This window comes from Vipera berus, assembly GCF_964194415.1.
Source record: "Vipera berus genome assembly, chromosome: 1".
In the NCBI taxonomy this organism is placed as follows: Eukaryota; Metazoa; Chordata; class Lepidosauria; order Squamata; family Viperidae; genus Vipera; species Vipera berus.
This window is the reverse complement of record NC_138202.1, coordinates 29842406-29858059: the sequence shown is the minus strand read 5'-3', so window position 1 is coordinate 29858059 and position 15654 is coordinate 29842406. Positions and strand designations below refer to the sequence as shown.

At 45.2% G+C, this 15654-nt stretch overlaps 1 protein-coding gene across 1 annotated transcript in view; it reads left to right on the top strand.

Moving 5' to 3' along the window:
• Positions 1–1153: 1153 nt before the first annotated feature.
• SGPP1 (sphingosine-1-phosphate phosphatase 1) overlaps positions 1154–15654 on the top strand; it is a 33548-nt gene continuing 19047 nt past the window's right edge. The window contains exon 1 of the mRNA XM_081314188.1: positions 1154–2564. Within this exon, the coding sequence (XP_081170314.1) occupies positions 1848–2564 (717 nt within the window). The 5' untranslated portion in view covers positions 1154–1847. The remainder of the gene's footprint in view (positions 2565–15654) is intronic.

Genomic DNA, 15654 nt, shown 5'->3' with positions numbered 1-15654 from the left:
TACCACTGGTTGAAAAGCCCTGTATTGGAGGATAATCATGAATAAGGGATCCACAATATACTTTTACAAGCATTTGCCATTATAGGAAAACTGACTATTGAAGAGGACCCTTTTTTTCCAGATAGGTCTGAGACTGATTTTAAAGTGGATTTAAAAATTTCAGACTATGGGAATCATCCAGAACAAGATGTTACACTGCATCTACAAATGAAACTGGCTGTCTTAACAAAGAAAAAGAGTGACCTGGATAACTTTTTTATACTGGAATTATAAGACACTTTATTAAAGTTTTGAAGAATTTTGTGAGAATGGACAAAGAAAAAACGAGAAGAAATCAAGTGATAGGACATTATTTGAGAGGATTAAAGGACACGATTGTTAAAAGGGAAAGGAAGGAATATAAAATAAAGGTTGTCAGATGTAAAAGGAAGGAATATAAAGCTGGTTTATTTGATCAAGGTTAAAATAGGTATGTTATTGTCTCTGGTAGCCCTTAACGATCAGGACTGAACTTTAAAGTTGAGCTTTAAAGATGTTGTTCATAGAAAAGAGAAATGGAAGAGATCATTTATTGTACTTTAAGAGATGATAAGTTACTAAAATGAGCCCTGGTGACACCGTGGTTAAAGTGCAGTATTGAGGCAAACTCTGCCGACAATCTGGAGTTCAATCTTGACTAGCTCAAATGGTGTCAGCCTTCCATCCTTCCCAGTCAGTTAAATGAAGATCCAGACTGCTGAGAATATGCTGATATTGTAAACCATATAAGTGATATTGCTAAATTCATATACTACGGTCCAAAGACACCCGCCCCCCCCCCCCGCAGCTGATACAGCTGTCAGCTCCAGAAATAGGCTGGCATTGTAAAACTGCACAGTGTGAATTATGGGATTTGTATTCGCTTTAATATCGTGATTTTGGTGGGCTTTTATTAGACGCCTTAGAAAAGCGTCATCGGCGGCAGAAAGGCGGGATACAAATTCGATTAATAAGCAGGTTACGGGAGGGAACACCTGGGCGCCGCCACCCCCCCCTCCCCGGTTTCCGCCATCTCGCGCACGCCCTGCGGTTCATATTTGGCGTGCGCGCTCGCGCTCAGCGGATTCTTCGGACGGGGATTAATCGCGCGTGCGCGCGCCCCAGCTAAGTAAGAGCAGCCAGAGGCGCAGGCGGGACTTGTACGGAATTGGTGCTGCGCGGAGCAGCGAGAGCCGGGAGAGGCTGCGTGGGGATGTTAGGCGGAACGGTGGCTGGGTCGACTGACTGAATGCTCGATTGACGCCGTCTTTTTCGGAGGACCGTGATTTCCCATCCGGAGCTGTTCTTTGCCCGCTCGTCAGCTGGCTTCCCTCTTTTCCGGAGGTGAACCCGTTCTCAGCCGCTTCGCGCCCCAACGGGTTAACCCGCCTTCCTCCTCTCCTGGGTCTTTTCGGGCTGCATTTTAGCTTCACTTCTCCTTTTCCCCCCCCTTCTTCTTCTTTCGTTTCGCTTCGCTTTCTCCTCCCTATCCCGAAGCTCCTCCTCTTCTGCCCTACATACTACTCTCGTTGTTTCTCCCCCCTTTCCCTTCTGCAACCAGCAAGGTTTAGTGCCCTTCCCAGCGTGCCTTATGAAGTCATACCTGCCCTAGTTCCCTCTCGGGGCCCACAGGTCCTACGCCTGTGTCATCTGCTGAAGCGGCTCCCCCTATTTTGCAAGCCCTTTCTCACTTTGAAAAAACTGTCTGGTCTTCTGCTGAAAATTATCCTGAAGTACTTTCAGATCTCTTTCCCTGCTTTGGTATTTTTTTCCCCCATCCTGGATTTCGGATTTACCTACTTGAGTTGCCCTCTGACAGAAGAACTGATATGTCTCTGCTGCATCGCTTGATTTGTTACCTGCAGGATGCCGAGAAAGTTGCCCGTTTCCAAAAACTATGCGGTGTGGAAGCACTACCGGACTGGAGGTCTGTCTCCTCAGCTCAGATGGTGGTGGACACAGATCACCCCTTGGTCAACGGGAACTGCACCGTTGCCGAGACCCAGGGTGAAAGTGGCAGACGATGTGTGTCCCGAGGAGGTTCGTTTAACGTGGAGGAGAAACGTGAGGAGGGCCACTCAAATGGTAGGAAGAAAGGGATGGTTTCTGAAGACACCTGTGGAGAGGAACCTCAGCAAGCATCTCTAGAAAAGCAGAAGAGGTGGGTCTCAAAAAACCATCCTCGCCGCAACTCTCTGACTGGAGAATCCATATCACAGAAATTCAGAATCCATAATTTTTTCCTTTATTACCTCTTCAGCTTTGGCACAGAACTTGGCAATGAATTTTTCTATCTCATGTTTTTCCCCTTCTTCTTCTGGAATGTGGATCCTTGGCTGGGCAGGAGACTCATCATCATTTGGGTTTGGATTATGTATTTGGGTCAGTGCACCAAAGATGTTATCCGCTGGCCAAGGCCTGCTTCTCCCCCAGTAGTGAAGCTGGAGGTTTTCTACAATTCTGAATACAGCATGCCCTCAACTCATGCGATGGCAGGCACTGCCATTCCTGTGTCATTGTTCCTACTTAGTTATGGACGGTGGCAGGTAAGAACTCACTTTTGTTTATATTAAGATACTTCATGTTTGCTTGCGGCTGGTGAAACAATTTCCTGAATATATAAAACAATGCTTTTATTTTTCTAATCCATTTTAAAATGGAAAGTATCTGTTCCTAAGTAAATGCTTAGACAACTAGGAATTTTGGAGCATGTTAATTCTAGACAGGAAGGCGGTGCAGAGAGTGGTGAGAAAGGCCGAAAAGATTATTTGCAGTTCCCTCCCTCCCATCCAGAACATAGCAGAGAAGCGTTGTTTGAGCAGGGTCCGTAAGATTATCTAGGACACTACTCATCCTCTTCACGGCCTGTTTTCCTTGTTACCCTCTGGGAGGAGGCTTCGTGGTATCCATAGCAGAACATCCAGATTCAGCCATAGTTTCATTCCATACAGCATTAACCTTGTGAACTCTGTCTTCTTCCTTCTGTTATATATTGAAGATGGACAGTATTTAATATTTATTTGTTATGTATATGTAGGGGTGTGGATCTCTACATATGTTGTATATATATACATATGTTGTGTATATATGTTTTACGTGTGTGTCATGTATGTGTTTCAGTTTGAGAGCGGGCAACTAAATTTCATTTTTGATGTGTGCCGTTGTGCCCACAGTAAAGAAATGACAATATCTTATGAGAATTAGTTTTGAAGCCGGATGATATAGGCCACACCTGAATTTGAAAATAAAATAATATGGTGGATTTATTTTCTGTTCTCTTAGTTGGAATTTTGAAGTATTTTCTACAGTACTGAGTTGGCTTAGATGTTTGTCACAATTTACAAAGGAGATCAATTTTGCAAATCCTAAGATCTTTTCAATATTTTACCTGACTTAGCTACCTTATTTCAGAAAAGTAAATGATATCCCCATAATCAGCACCCATACTTTTAAGGTCTTCCTGGAATTGGCAATGATTGAGTTTACAGCTTTGATGACAACTTGCATGACCTCTGTTTTTAAAACTTCTGTACGTAAATGTTCTTGATATATCTGATGCAGTGGTTTATCAAATGTGAGTTACTGGTGGCAATTGCACCATCTTCTATTATCAATAGCACTTAGACTTATATAGTGCTTCTCAGTGCTTTACAACCTTCTCTAAGCAGTTTATAGAGTCAAGCATATTGCCCCCATCAATCTGGGTACTCATTTTACTGACCTCAGAAGGATGGAAGGCTGAGTTAACCTTGAGTCAGTGAGATTCAAACTGCCAGCAGCCGGCAGTCAGCAGAATTAGCCTGCACCACCATGGCTCATTAGTCTTATAAATCCCTCTTTTTTACCAAGTATACCTGTGGTGCTATCAGTAGCTATGCCAGATAGGTTGGCAAAGAAATTAAAGAAATATGCTTTTATGTAATTCTTACTGCTTCATACAAATCAAGAGATTTACTTATGTCTTTTAATGGCATCAAAGAAGCCATTTCTTCAGTGATATTGCACTCATTATCAATACCCCTAATAAAAATGGCAAGTTTGAGCCATATTTGTAGCACCAGTATTTCCATCTATTGCCAGTGCATAAAATTTGAATTTTAATTTTAGAGTTTTAATTGGGGTTTTTATATTTCTTCAGGGATTTAATTTAATCTTTTTTAATTATTTTTAATTTTTGTATCGATGTTTTAAGTACCCTGTAAACTGCCCTGAGTCCTACGGGAAAGGGCGGTATATAAATTCAATAAAATTCAAATTCAAAAATTGAAATTAGGGGCTGTTCAGGACTGCATGCAGCTTTTATGGGCTGTGGGTTGGACATGCCTGCTCTTGAGGATTTAGTATTCATTCATCTGTTGTCTTTCATATTTTCCTTCCATAAATCTATTGCATGTCTTTAGAAACCATCTAAGAAGTTGGCTAAGTTAGAAATGAATTTAAGTGGGTAGGAATTATAACATAATACTTTTGATGTCGTAAAGAAGAGGGTGAGTCAACATATTTTCACAAGAACCTGAAGGTGGGAGAAGAAACAACAGATGGAAAATAATGAAAGAACGAACCTGGAATTAAGGAAAAATTTCCTGACAGAACAATTACTTAGTGGAACAACTTGCCTCCAAAAGTAGTGGGTGTTCCATTGCTGGAGGTTTTTAAGAAGAGATTGGACAGCCATTTGTCTGAGATGGTATAGGGCAGACATGTCAAACACAAGGCCCGGGGGCCAGATCCGGCCCGCGAAGTGGTTTCATGCGGCCCGCGAAGCCATCCTGGAAACAGGGAGGGAACAGCCCCCACTGCCTTGGCCCTGGCCCAGAGACACTCCTTCTGCCAGAGACCCTCAGATCTGTCCCACTCCTGCCCAGGCCCCCATAGGCACCCTTGATGTGAACGATGTAGAGCTGGCCATGCCCACCCAGTAGGCCATACCCACCCAGTAGGCCACGCCCACCCACCCCCCTGAGGGCAACCGCAATGCTGATGCGGCCCTCAATGAAATTGAGTTTGACACCCCTGGTATAGGGTTTCCTGCTTGAGCAGGGGGTTGGACTAGAAGACCTCCAAGGCTCCTTCCAACTCTGTTATTCTGTTCTGCATATTACTATATTAATAAAAGCTGTATCCATGATTCTGTTAGTGAAGTTATGTTTAACTTTTGTATCTCCTTTCATTAACTTTACACTACTGCTATTGGTTAAGATCGAAATCCTTCCTTCTGTACTTTGAAAGAAGCTTTTGGTTTGCAGAAGGCTTCCAGTCTAGTAAAATGAAGTGATTTCCTTCCTATCAATCTGCCCCAAATGGTCAAGGGGGTTATAGGGAAAGGAAGAAATTAAGATCAAGTCTATTTTCCTTCTGTTAAGGAGATATGTGAGAGGGATTGTGATTGCAATTGCGATTGCGATTCTCTCAATGATCTTATCACTGGCCATACATTGTTATCTAAGACCAGGGAAATTAGTAATTAATAACTGAGTGAATAACAGCTTATTATACAGCACAGTCTATGGAAGCTATTTCTTTTACAAAAATACGAAGTTCAGTAGTACAACTTTGGAGTTAACTCATTTTTTTCTGTTCAGATACAGTGGGACAGCGATATTAAGTATGCTCCAGAAATTTATCATACGGTATTCCAGAATGTGAAAATGTCTGGATTACTGCAACTGGGAGAAAATAAATAGTACAATACGGCCGGCTGAGGCGAAGAGACCTGTGACTCGCTCTATGAACAGAGCGCAAAAAACGCCGGCAATATAAACGTGTTCCCTCATCTCTGGCAATTTTACTCTGACGATGTTGGATACACACACACACACACACACACACACACACACACAGAGAGAGAGAGAGAGAGAGAGAGCAACATAACCAGCTTTAAATAAGTTGTAATTAAAGTGATTAACGCTAAAATCCATCCTTAGCTATGGCTGCTCGGTGGAAAGTTTGGGCCAGTCACTCTGTTGGTCCAACTTATGTCACAACCTACCTTTGGGTGAAAAAGGTACACTATCATGAGCTTCAGAAAAATGGCATATAAATGTAATAAATCATTCACTAAACAAGGGAAGACATTGATGTTGTTATGAAATTGCCATGAAATTCATGTCTAGGTAGGTCCATTCAGTTTTTTTAATTATACAGTGGGACAAAAAAGTATTTAGTCAGCCACCAATTGTGCAAGTTCTCCCACTTAAAAAGATGAGAGAGGCCTGTAATTTTCATCATAGGTATACCTCAACTATGAGAGACAAAATGGGGGGAAAGAATCCAGGAAATCACATTGTAGGATTTCTAATGAATTAATTTCTACATTTTTCGGTAAAATAAGTATTTGGTCACCTACAAACAAGCAAGATTTCTGGCTCTCACAGACCTGTAACTTCTTTAAGAGGCTCCTCTGTCCTCCACTCGTTACCTGTATGAATGGCACCTGGTTGAACTTGTTACCAGGTTAAAAGACACCAGTCCACAACCTCAAACAGTCACACTCCAAACTCCACTATGGCCAAGACCAAAGAGTTGTCGAAGGACACCAGAAACTAAATTGTAGAGCTGCACCATGCTGGAAAGACTGAATTTGCAATAGGCAAGCAGCTTGGTGTGAAGAAATCAACTGTGGGAGCAATTATTAGAAAATGGAAGACATACAAGACCACTGATAATCTCCCTTGTTCTGGGGCTCCACGCAAGATCTCACCCCATGGGGTCAAAATGATCACAAAAACGGTGAGCAAAAATCCCAGAACCACACGGGGGGACCTAGTGAATGACCTGCAGAGAGCTGGGACCAAAGTAACAAAGGCTACCATCAGTAACACACTATGCCGCCAGGGACTCAAATCCTGCAGTGCCAGACGTGTCCCCCTGCTTAAGCCAGTACATGTCTGGGCCCGTCTGAAGTTTGCTAGAGAGCATTTGGATGATCCAGAACAGGATTGGGAGAATGTCATATGGTCAGATGAAACTAAAGTAAAACTTTTTGGTAAAAACTCAACTCGTGTTTGGAGGAGAAAGAATGCTGAGTTGCATCCAAAGAACACCATACCTACTGTGAAGCATGGGGGTGGAAACATGATGCTTTGGGGCTGTTTTTCTGCAAAGGGACTAGGACGACTGATCCGTGTAAAGGAAAGAATGAATGGGGCCATGTATCGTGAGATTTTGAGTGAAAACCTCCTTCCATCAGCCAGGGCATTGAAGATGAAACGTGGCTGGGTCTTTCAGCATGACAATGATCCCAAACACACCGCCCGGGCAACGAAGGAGTGGCTTCGTAAGAAGCATTTCAAGGTCCTGGAGTGGCCTAGCCAGTCTCCAGATCTCAACCCCATAGAAAACCTTTGGAGGGAGTTGAAAGTCCATGTTGCCCAGCGACAGCCCCCAAACATCACTGCTCTAGAGGAGATCTGCATGGAGGAATGGGCCAAAATACCAGCAACAGTGTGTGCAAACCTTGTGAAGACTTACAGAAAACGTTTGACCTCTGTCATTGCCAACAAAGGGTATATAACAAAGTATTGAGATGAACTTTTGTTACTGACCAAATATTTATTTTCCACCATAATTTGCAAATAAATTTGTTAGAAATCCTACAATGTGATTTCCTGGATTCTTTCCCCCCATTTTGTGGGGCGGGGTGGTGGTGGTTGTTGATGGCTATTTCATAAACATTTGTGCAATAATTTTAAAGCATTTAACACTTCAAACATTTCAAAGCCTGCCCCCATAAGCATTTGAGATTGTTTCCTGAAACTGTTGTTCTTTTTCTAAAAGCTATTGGCACTTGCTTAATCTAGAAGAATTTTTGGCCAAGCTTTTCTCCAGGATATTCTCAGGATAAAATTAGTTTAAAAAACCCACAGAAGTGGATTTTCTCAAATAGTGAAAGTTTTAAAGGGTCTAATAGCCAATGTTTGTAGAGACGTAAAGGTTGCCAGGTCTCTGGCCAATGACGAAATCCTAATTGGAATCTTTTCCCTTTATATACTTGTTTCTAAATGCTGCCAAGCAACGACTTCTGCTAAAGTATTTTTGTTTCAGCAAGCTTTGCTGCTGATTGCAGTCATAATTACATTAAAAAGAATACCAATAACATTTCACGTAATTGACTATAACTGCACAAACTCCCAGGAATAAGTCTCATTGAATATAATGGAATTTAGTTGTGAGAGATACAGATAGTGAAATAAACCTCTTTTTTAAACTTGTCCTCTAATTTATATTTTTTCATTAGCCTCCTCCATACATGCATGAGGAATACAACAAAATTATTCCAAGCTTGTTTATAATAATAGATTTATATAGAGAAAAAAAGTGACAAACATAGGCTCTACATGAATTTTATGTAATGTTCCTGTGACAGCCATATATGCCAATACATTTTAATATTCAATAGTCTAGAGTTTGTCACCTCACTTTGAAAAGCAAGAATATACATAGGTCATTTTTTAAGGGGGAAAAAGAGTTTGTGGGTGGGGGAAATAGATGAGTAAGAAATCATTCTTAATCTTTAAATATATTTGCCATCCTTAACGTGATGGATCCATTGAAGTGGCTGGTGAATGAATGGATAGTAAACAAGTTTTTAAATTGTGGATTTATTTTTTAGTAAATTCGGAATTATTATATTCACTTTTTCCTCTAAATGAATGTTTGGAAAGAGGTTTCAACTGTCCCGTTGACATTTCCAGAAAAAAACTCCTCAAACATGATTTTACCAAGAGTATAATACTTTACTGAAAATTTATATTGATTGATTGATTTGATTGATTTGATTTATTATATTTATATGCCGCCCTTTTCCCTAAGAACTCAGGGCGGCTCACAACAATAAAAACTAAAAAAGAACATGAAAATACAAAATTTAAAAAAGAATTAAACAGTAGATATGTTCAATACATAGTAATTTAACCCCATAAAACAGGGGTGTCAAACTCAATTTCATTGAGGGCCGCATCAGCATTGCGGTTGCCCTCAGGGGGCCGGGTGGGTATGGCCAGGGTGGGCGTGGCCTACTGGGTAGGTGTGGCTAGAGTGCGTATGGCCTACTGGGTGGGCATGGCCAGCTCTACATCGTTCGCATCAAGGGTGCCTATGGAGGCCTGGGCAGGAGTGGGACAGATCTGAGGGTCTCTGGCAGGAGGAGGGTCTCTGGGCCAGGGCCAAGGCAGTGGGGGCCGTTCCCTCACTGTTTCCAGGATGGTTTCGCGGGCCACATGAAACCACTTCGCGGGCCGGATCTGGCCCCCAGGCCTTGTGTTTGACATGTCTGCCATAAAACCAAATTTAAAACCATAGTCAGTCCAGGCCCGATTGTTGAAACATCCATGTCTTCAGGTCATGGCGAAAGGACCGAAGGTCGGGGGCCATCCGCAGCTCCGGAGGCAACTCATTCCAGAGGGTCGGCATACCCACAGAGAAGGCTCTCCCCCTAGGGGTCACTAGCCGGCATTGCTTAACCGACGGAACTCTGAGTAGGCCGACTCTCTGGGAGCAAACAGGGCGATGGGAGGTTGACAATGGCAGCAGGTAGTCTCGCAAATACCCCAGGCCTAAGCCATGTAGGGCTTTAAAGGTAATTACTAGCACCTTGAATCGTACCCGGAGGACAACCGGAAGCTAATGAAGCTCGTGCAGGAGTGGAATAACATGGGAGTATCGAGGAACTTCCTTAAGTACCCACGCGGCTGCATTTTGCACCAGCTGAAGCCTCCGGGTGTACTTCAAGGGCAGCCCCATGTAGAGAGCGTTACAGTAATCCAGGCAAGAAGTGACAAGGGCATGAGTGACAGTGTATAGGGCATCTCGGTCCAAAAAGGGGTGCAACTGGCGCACCAGGTGAACCTGTGCAAAGGCCCCCCTGGTCACAGCAGATAAATGTTCTTCCAAATTAAGCCATGAATCCAGGAGGACACCGAAGTTGTGAGCCGTTTCAGAGGGGGGCAATACCTCCCCCCCATTGAAAGAGATGGAACATGTTGGACAATACGAGATGCCGGTATCCACAGCCACTCGGTCTTGGAGGGGTTGAGCCTGAGCCTGTTCCTTCCCATCCAGACCCGTACCGCCTCCAGGCACCGGGACATCACGTCAAGGGCATCACTGGGTTGGTTTGGAGTGGAGATGAACAACTGGCTATCATCCGCATATTGGTGATACCTCACCCCAAAACCACGAATGATCTCACCCAGCAGCTTCATATAGATGTTAAACAGGAGGGGGGAGAGAACCGACCCCTGAGGCACCCCACAAGAAAGGGGCCTCGGGGTGTATCTCTGCCCCCCTGCCAATACAAACTGCGAACGGCCCGAGAGGTAGGAGGAGAACCACCATAAAACAGTGCCTCCCACTCCCAACCCCTCGAGCCATCGCAGCAAGATACCATGTTCGATGGTATCAAAAGCTGCTGAGAGGTCAAGTAGGACCAGGATAGAGAAACAGCCCCTGTCCTGAGCCCGCCAGACTTCATCTACCAGTGTGACCAATGCCGTTTCCATGTTGTAACCGGGTCTGAAACCGGACTGGTACGGGTCCAGATAGTCCGCTTCATACAGGAATTGCAGAAGTTGACGCGCCACAACACTCTCAACAACCTTTGCTACAAAGCGAAGGTTGGAGACAGGACGATAGTTATTCAACGAGGCCGGATCCAAGGCAGGCTTCTTGAGGAGGGGCCTCACCACTGCCTCTTTCAAGGCAGAGGGGAAGACACCCTCTGTCAATGAAGCATTGACAACTGCCTGGAGCCAGCCCCCTGTCACCGCCCTGGCGGCCGAAACTAGCCAGGAGGGACATGGGTCCAGTAAACAGGTTGTAGCGCTCAGTCTGCGCATAATCCTGTCCACATCATCCAAAGATACAGGGTCAAACTCACCCCAGATGGTATAACCAAGACCTGCCCCTTCCATTCTGCCAGATTCCACCCAGTCGGAGTCCAAACCAGACCAGATCTGAGCGATTTTGTCCTGCAGATACTGTACAAATTCCTCAGCCCTACCCTGCAAGGGGTCATCCCTCAGTCGCTGATTAAGCAGTGAGCGGGTCACTCTAAACAGGGTGGCTGGGCGGTTATCTGCGGACGCAATGAGAGCGGAAAAGTAAGCACGCTTTGCTGCTTCCATCGCCACTAGGTAAGACTTAAGATAAGTTCTCAATGTGTTAGGTCAGATTCGGATCTGCTGGACCTCCAATGATTCTCTAGGCGTCTTTTCCGGCCCTTCATCTCTCGGAGTCCCTCGGTAAACTAGGGGGCCACCCAGGATCCATGCCGGGTCAGAGGCCGCAAAGGCACAACTCGATCCAAGGCCCCAGCAGCCATCCTCTCCCAGGCTGCCACTAGGGCCTCGGCAGAGCCGTGAGCAAAGGAAGCGGGAAATGTCCCAAGCTCCGTCTGGAACCTCTCAGGGTCCATCAGGCGCCTGGGGCGGAACCACCTGGTTGGTTCCGCCTCCCAGTGGCGGGGGGTGGCGTACTGAAAGTCTAGCCAGAGAAGAAAATGATCGGACCATGACAGGGGATAGATGGTTAAATCCCCCCTACCCAGATCATTAATCCACTGCCCAGAGATAAAAACCAGGTCGAGTGTGTGACCTCCATTATAAGTCGGGTCCTGAATTATTTGACTCAGGTCCATGGCCGTCATGGAAGCCATGAACTCCCGAGCCAACTCAGACGCCTCACGCACGGAAGGCAAATTGAAATCCCCCAGAACTATAAGCCTGGGGAACTCAATCGCCAACCCGGGCAAGACGTCGAGGAGCTTGGGCAGGGCCGATGATACACAGCTGGGAGATAGGTACGTAATCAAAAGGCCCAAATGAATGCCAGGCCCAACTTCAAAAGGAGAGATTCACACCCGCTGTTCTGTTCCCCCCTCCCGGAGCACAGACAGACAAGCAGGCATGACTCGCAAGAGTTAATGCTACAGGCTTTAATTAATATCCTACTGATAAGGTCTTGGCAGCAACATAAGCTCGTTACCTCAAACTTCAGATGAAATGAGATAACGTCCAAGCAAACAGTCCATTAGTACAGGTACAGAAGCGTTGCCAAGAATTCAGACCAAGGTTTCAAACTAGAAGCAGAGTTCCAAAGATGTGACCCAAAGTTGTTGAAACTATTGTTCGTCACAAAGTTCTGAGAGCAGCCACACCCCCTTTACAGGGAGTGCAGAATTATTAGGCAAGTTGTATTTTTGAGGATTAATTTTATTATTGAATAACAACCATGTTCTCAATGAACCCAAAAAACTCATTAATATCAAAGCTGAATATTTTTGGAAGTAGTTGTTAGTTTGTTTTTAGTTATAGCTATTTTAGGGGGATATCTGTGTGTGCAGGTGACTATTACTGTGCATAATTATTAGGCAACTTAACAAAAAACAAATATATACCCATTTCAATTAATTATTTTTACCAGTGAAACCAATATAACATCTCAACATTCACAAATATACATTTCTGACAGTCAAAAACATAACAAAAACAAATCAGTGACCAATATAGCCACCTTTCTTTGCAAGGACACTCAAAAGCCTGCCATCCATGGATTCTGTCAGTGTTTTGATCTGTTCACCATCAACATTGCGTGCAGCAGCAACCACAGCCTCCCAGACACTGTTCAGAGAGGTGTACTGTTTTCCCTCCTTGTAAATCTCACATTTGATGATGGACCACAGGTTCTCAATGGGGTTCAGATCAGGTGAACAAGGAGGCCATGTCATTAGATTGTCTTCTTTTATACCCTTTCTTGCCAGCCACGCTGTGGAGTACTTGGACGCGTGTGATGGAGCATTGTCCTGCATGAAAATCATGTTTTTCTTGAAGGATGCAGACGTCTTCCTGTACCACTGCTTGAAGAAGGTGTCTTCCAGAAACTGGCAGTAGGACTGGGAGTTGAGCTTGACTCCATCCTCAACCCGAAAAGGCCCCACAAGCTCATCTTTGATGATACCAGCCCAAACCAGTACTCCACCTCCACCTTGCTGGCGTCTGAGTCGGACTGGAGCTCTCTGCCCTTTACCAATCCAGCCACGGGCCCATCCATCTGGCCTATCAAGACTCACTCTCATTTCATCAGTCCATAAAACCTTAGAAAAATCAGTCTTGAGATATTTCTTGGCCCAGTCTTGACGTTTCAGCTTGTGTGTCTTGTTCAGTGGTGGTCGTCTTTCAGCCTTTCTTACCTTGGCCATGTCTCTGAGTATTGCACACCTTGTGCTTTTGGGCACTCCAGTGATGTTGCAGCTCTGAAATATGGCCAAACTGGTGGCAAGTGGCATCTTGGCAGCTGCACGCTTGACTTTTCTCAGTTCATGGGCAGTTATTTTGCGCCTTGGTTTCTCCACACGCTTCTTGCGACTCTGTTGACTATTTTGAATGAAACGCTTGATTGTTCGATGATCACGCTTCAGAAGCTTTGCAATTTTAAGAGTGCTGCATCCCTCTGCAAGATATCTCACTATTTTTGACTTTTCTGAGCCTGTCAAGTCCTTCTTTTGACCCATTTTGCCAAAGGAAAGGAAGTTGCCTAATAATTATGCACACCTGATACAGGGTGTTGATGTCATTGGACCACACCCCTTCTCATTACAGAGATGCACATCACCTAATATGCTTAATTGGTAGTAGGCTTTCGAGCCTATACAGCTTGGAGTAAGACAACATGCATAAAGAGGATGATGTGGTCAAAATACTCATTTGCCTACTAATTCTGCACTCCCTGTATACCTTATGGGGTGTGGCTCAATGACTCAGCTACTCCCTGACCCTCCTACCCAACCTACGTTGCTGCAGAGGCTTGGCCCTGCGTCTTTCTCGAGGGTCTAACCATGACTCATCTTCGCTAGACTGCTGCAGCTGTTCGAGCACCGCCTGCTCCTCTCGGCCTCCCGATGGAGACGGAGGCCTTGCCAGAGAGGAGGGCCCCGGAGAGGGAGGCCTTGCCAGTTCCTCCCCATCATCCTCAGAGTCCTCATCCTTGGTTAAGACAGGCGCGGGGGTCGGGGCCACAACATCTGAGGGACAGTGGCCACTCGTGGACAAAGACTCTCCCTAATAATAAACGCCACCCCCCCGCCCCTGCCCTGGGCCCGTGGCTGGTGAAGCACCCGGAAGCCCGGTGGGCATAGCTCCGAGAGGGGCACACCTTCTTCTTGGCCCAGCCAGGTCTCCGTGATGCAAGCCAGGTCCGCGTTCTCCTCCTCAACAAGATCATGTATGAGGGGAGCCTTGTTCACCACAGACCTGGCTTTGAAATAAACCAACCTGAGCCCGGGGTTCTGCAATCCTATGCCCTCGGGGAAGCGAGAAGAGCAAGGAGGGCGGGAACAGGCAACTGCTTAAAGACAGCGGTGGACCGTTCCCCAATAACTATAAAGCCCTCTGCTCCCACACTCTCTGCCCCTCTCAATCACCGTCAAGATAGGGAGACCCTCCGCACTCGGAGCTGAGTCTGCCCCCAAACCCCTATTTCCCCCCCACGACCGTCCGATGGTCTGGACTGCTGTCCGGGTCGAACTCCCCCAAGTTCGTTCCGGATCCCCAAGGCCTCCCACCTCCCGGGTCCCCTTAAAATTTTATATAAAAAACTTAATAAAAATCCCCTTAGCCTCTTCTTTGAAGCATGCCATCTCTCAGGGTCACACAACCCGTCATCAAGAAAGTGGCACAGAAGAAGCCAAACCAGCTCTGGTTTTCCCACTTGAAGGCTTGCTTAGTTATACAATAGGCTCCCTCACCCTCTGGGTGTTCATATTGTCCAATAGTAATATCCATGCCAATCCATGTTAAACTCTGAGGAAATTAGTATGAGGGATATAGAAGCAAATACTAGCTAGGTGCTTGGGTAGTTGATATAGAAAAGCTAGAAATTGCCAATATATATATGTTATCACCCCTTCATGGATTACTGCCTTGTCGTGGCGAAGGGGCTTGCGTAATTCAATGAAGCTATGAGCTATGCCGTGCAGGGCCACCCAAGACGGAAAGGTCATAGCAGAGAGTTCTGACAAAACGTGATCCACTGGAGAAGGAAATGGCAAACCACTCCAGTATCTTTGCCATGAAAACCCTATGGACAGTACCAAAAGGCAAAACGATATGACGCTGGAAGATGAGCCCCTCAGGTTGGAAGGCGTCCAATATGCTACTGGGGAAGAGCAGAGGGCTAGTACTAGTAGCGCCAGAAAGAATGAAGCGACTGGGCCAAAGCCGAAAGGACGCTCAGCTGTGGATATGTCTGGTGGTGAAAGGAAAGTCCGATGCTGTAAAGATTTTTTCTCCATAGGAACCTGGAATGTAAGATCCATGAATCAAGGAAAGCTGGACGTGGTCAAACAAGAGATGACAAGACTAAACATTGACATCTTAGGTATTAGCGAACTAAAATGGACAGGAATGGGTGAATTTAATTCAGATGACCATCAGGTATACTACTGCGGGCAAGAATCCCTCAGAAGAAATGGAGTAGCCTTCATAGTCAATAAAAAAATAGGAAAAGCAATACTGGGATACAATCCTCAAAATGACAGAATGATCTCAGTTCGAATCCAAGGCAAACCATTCAATATCACAGTAGTCCAAGTCTATGCCCCAACCACCGGTGCTGAAGAGGATGAAATTGACCGGTTCTATG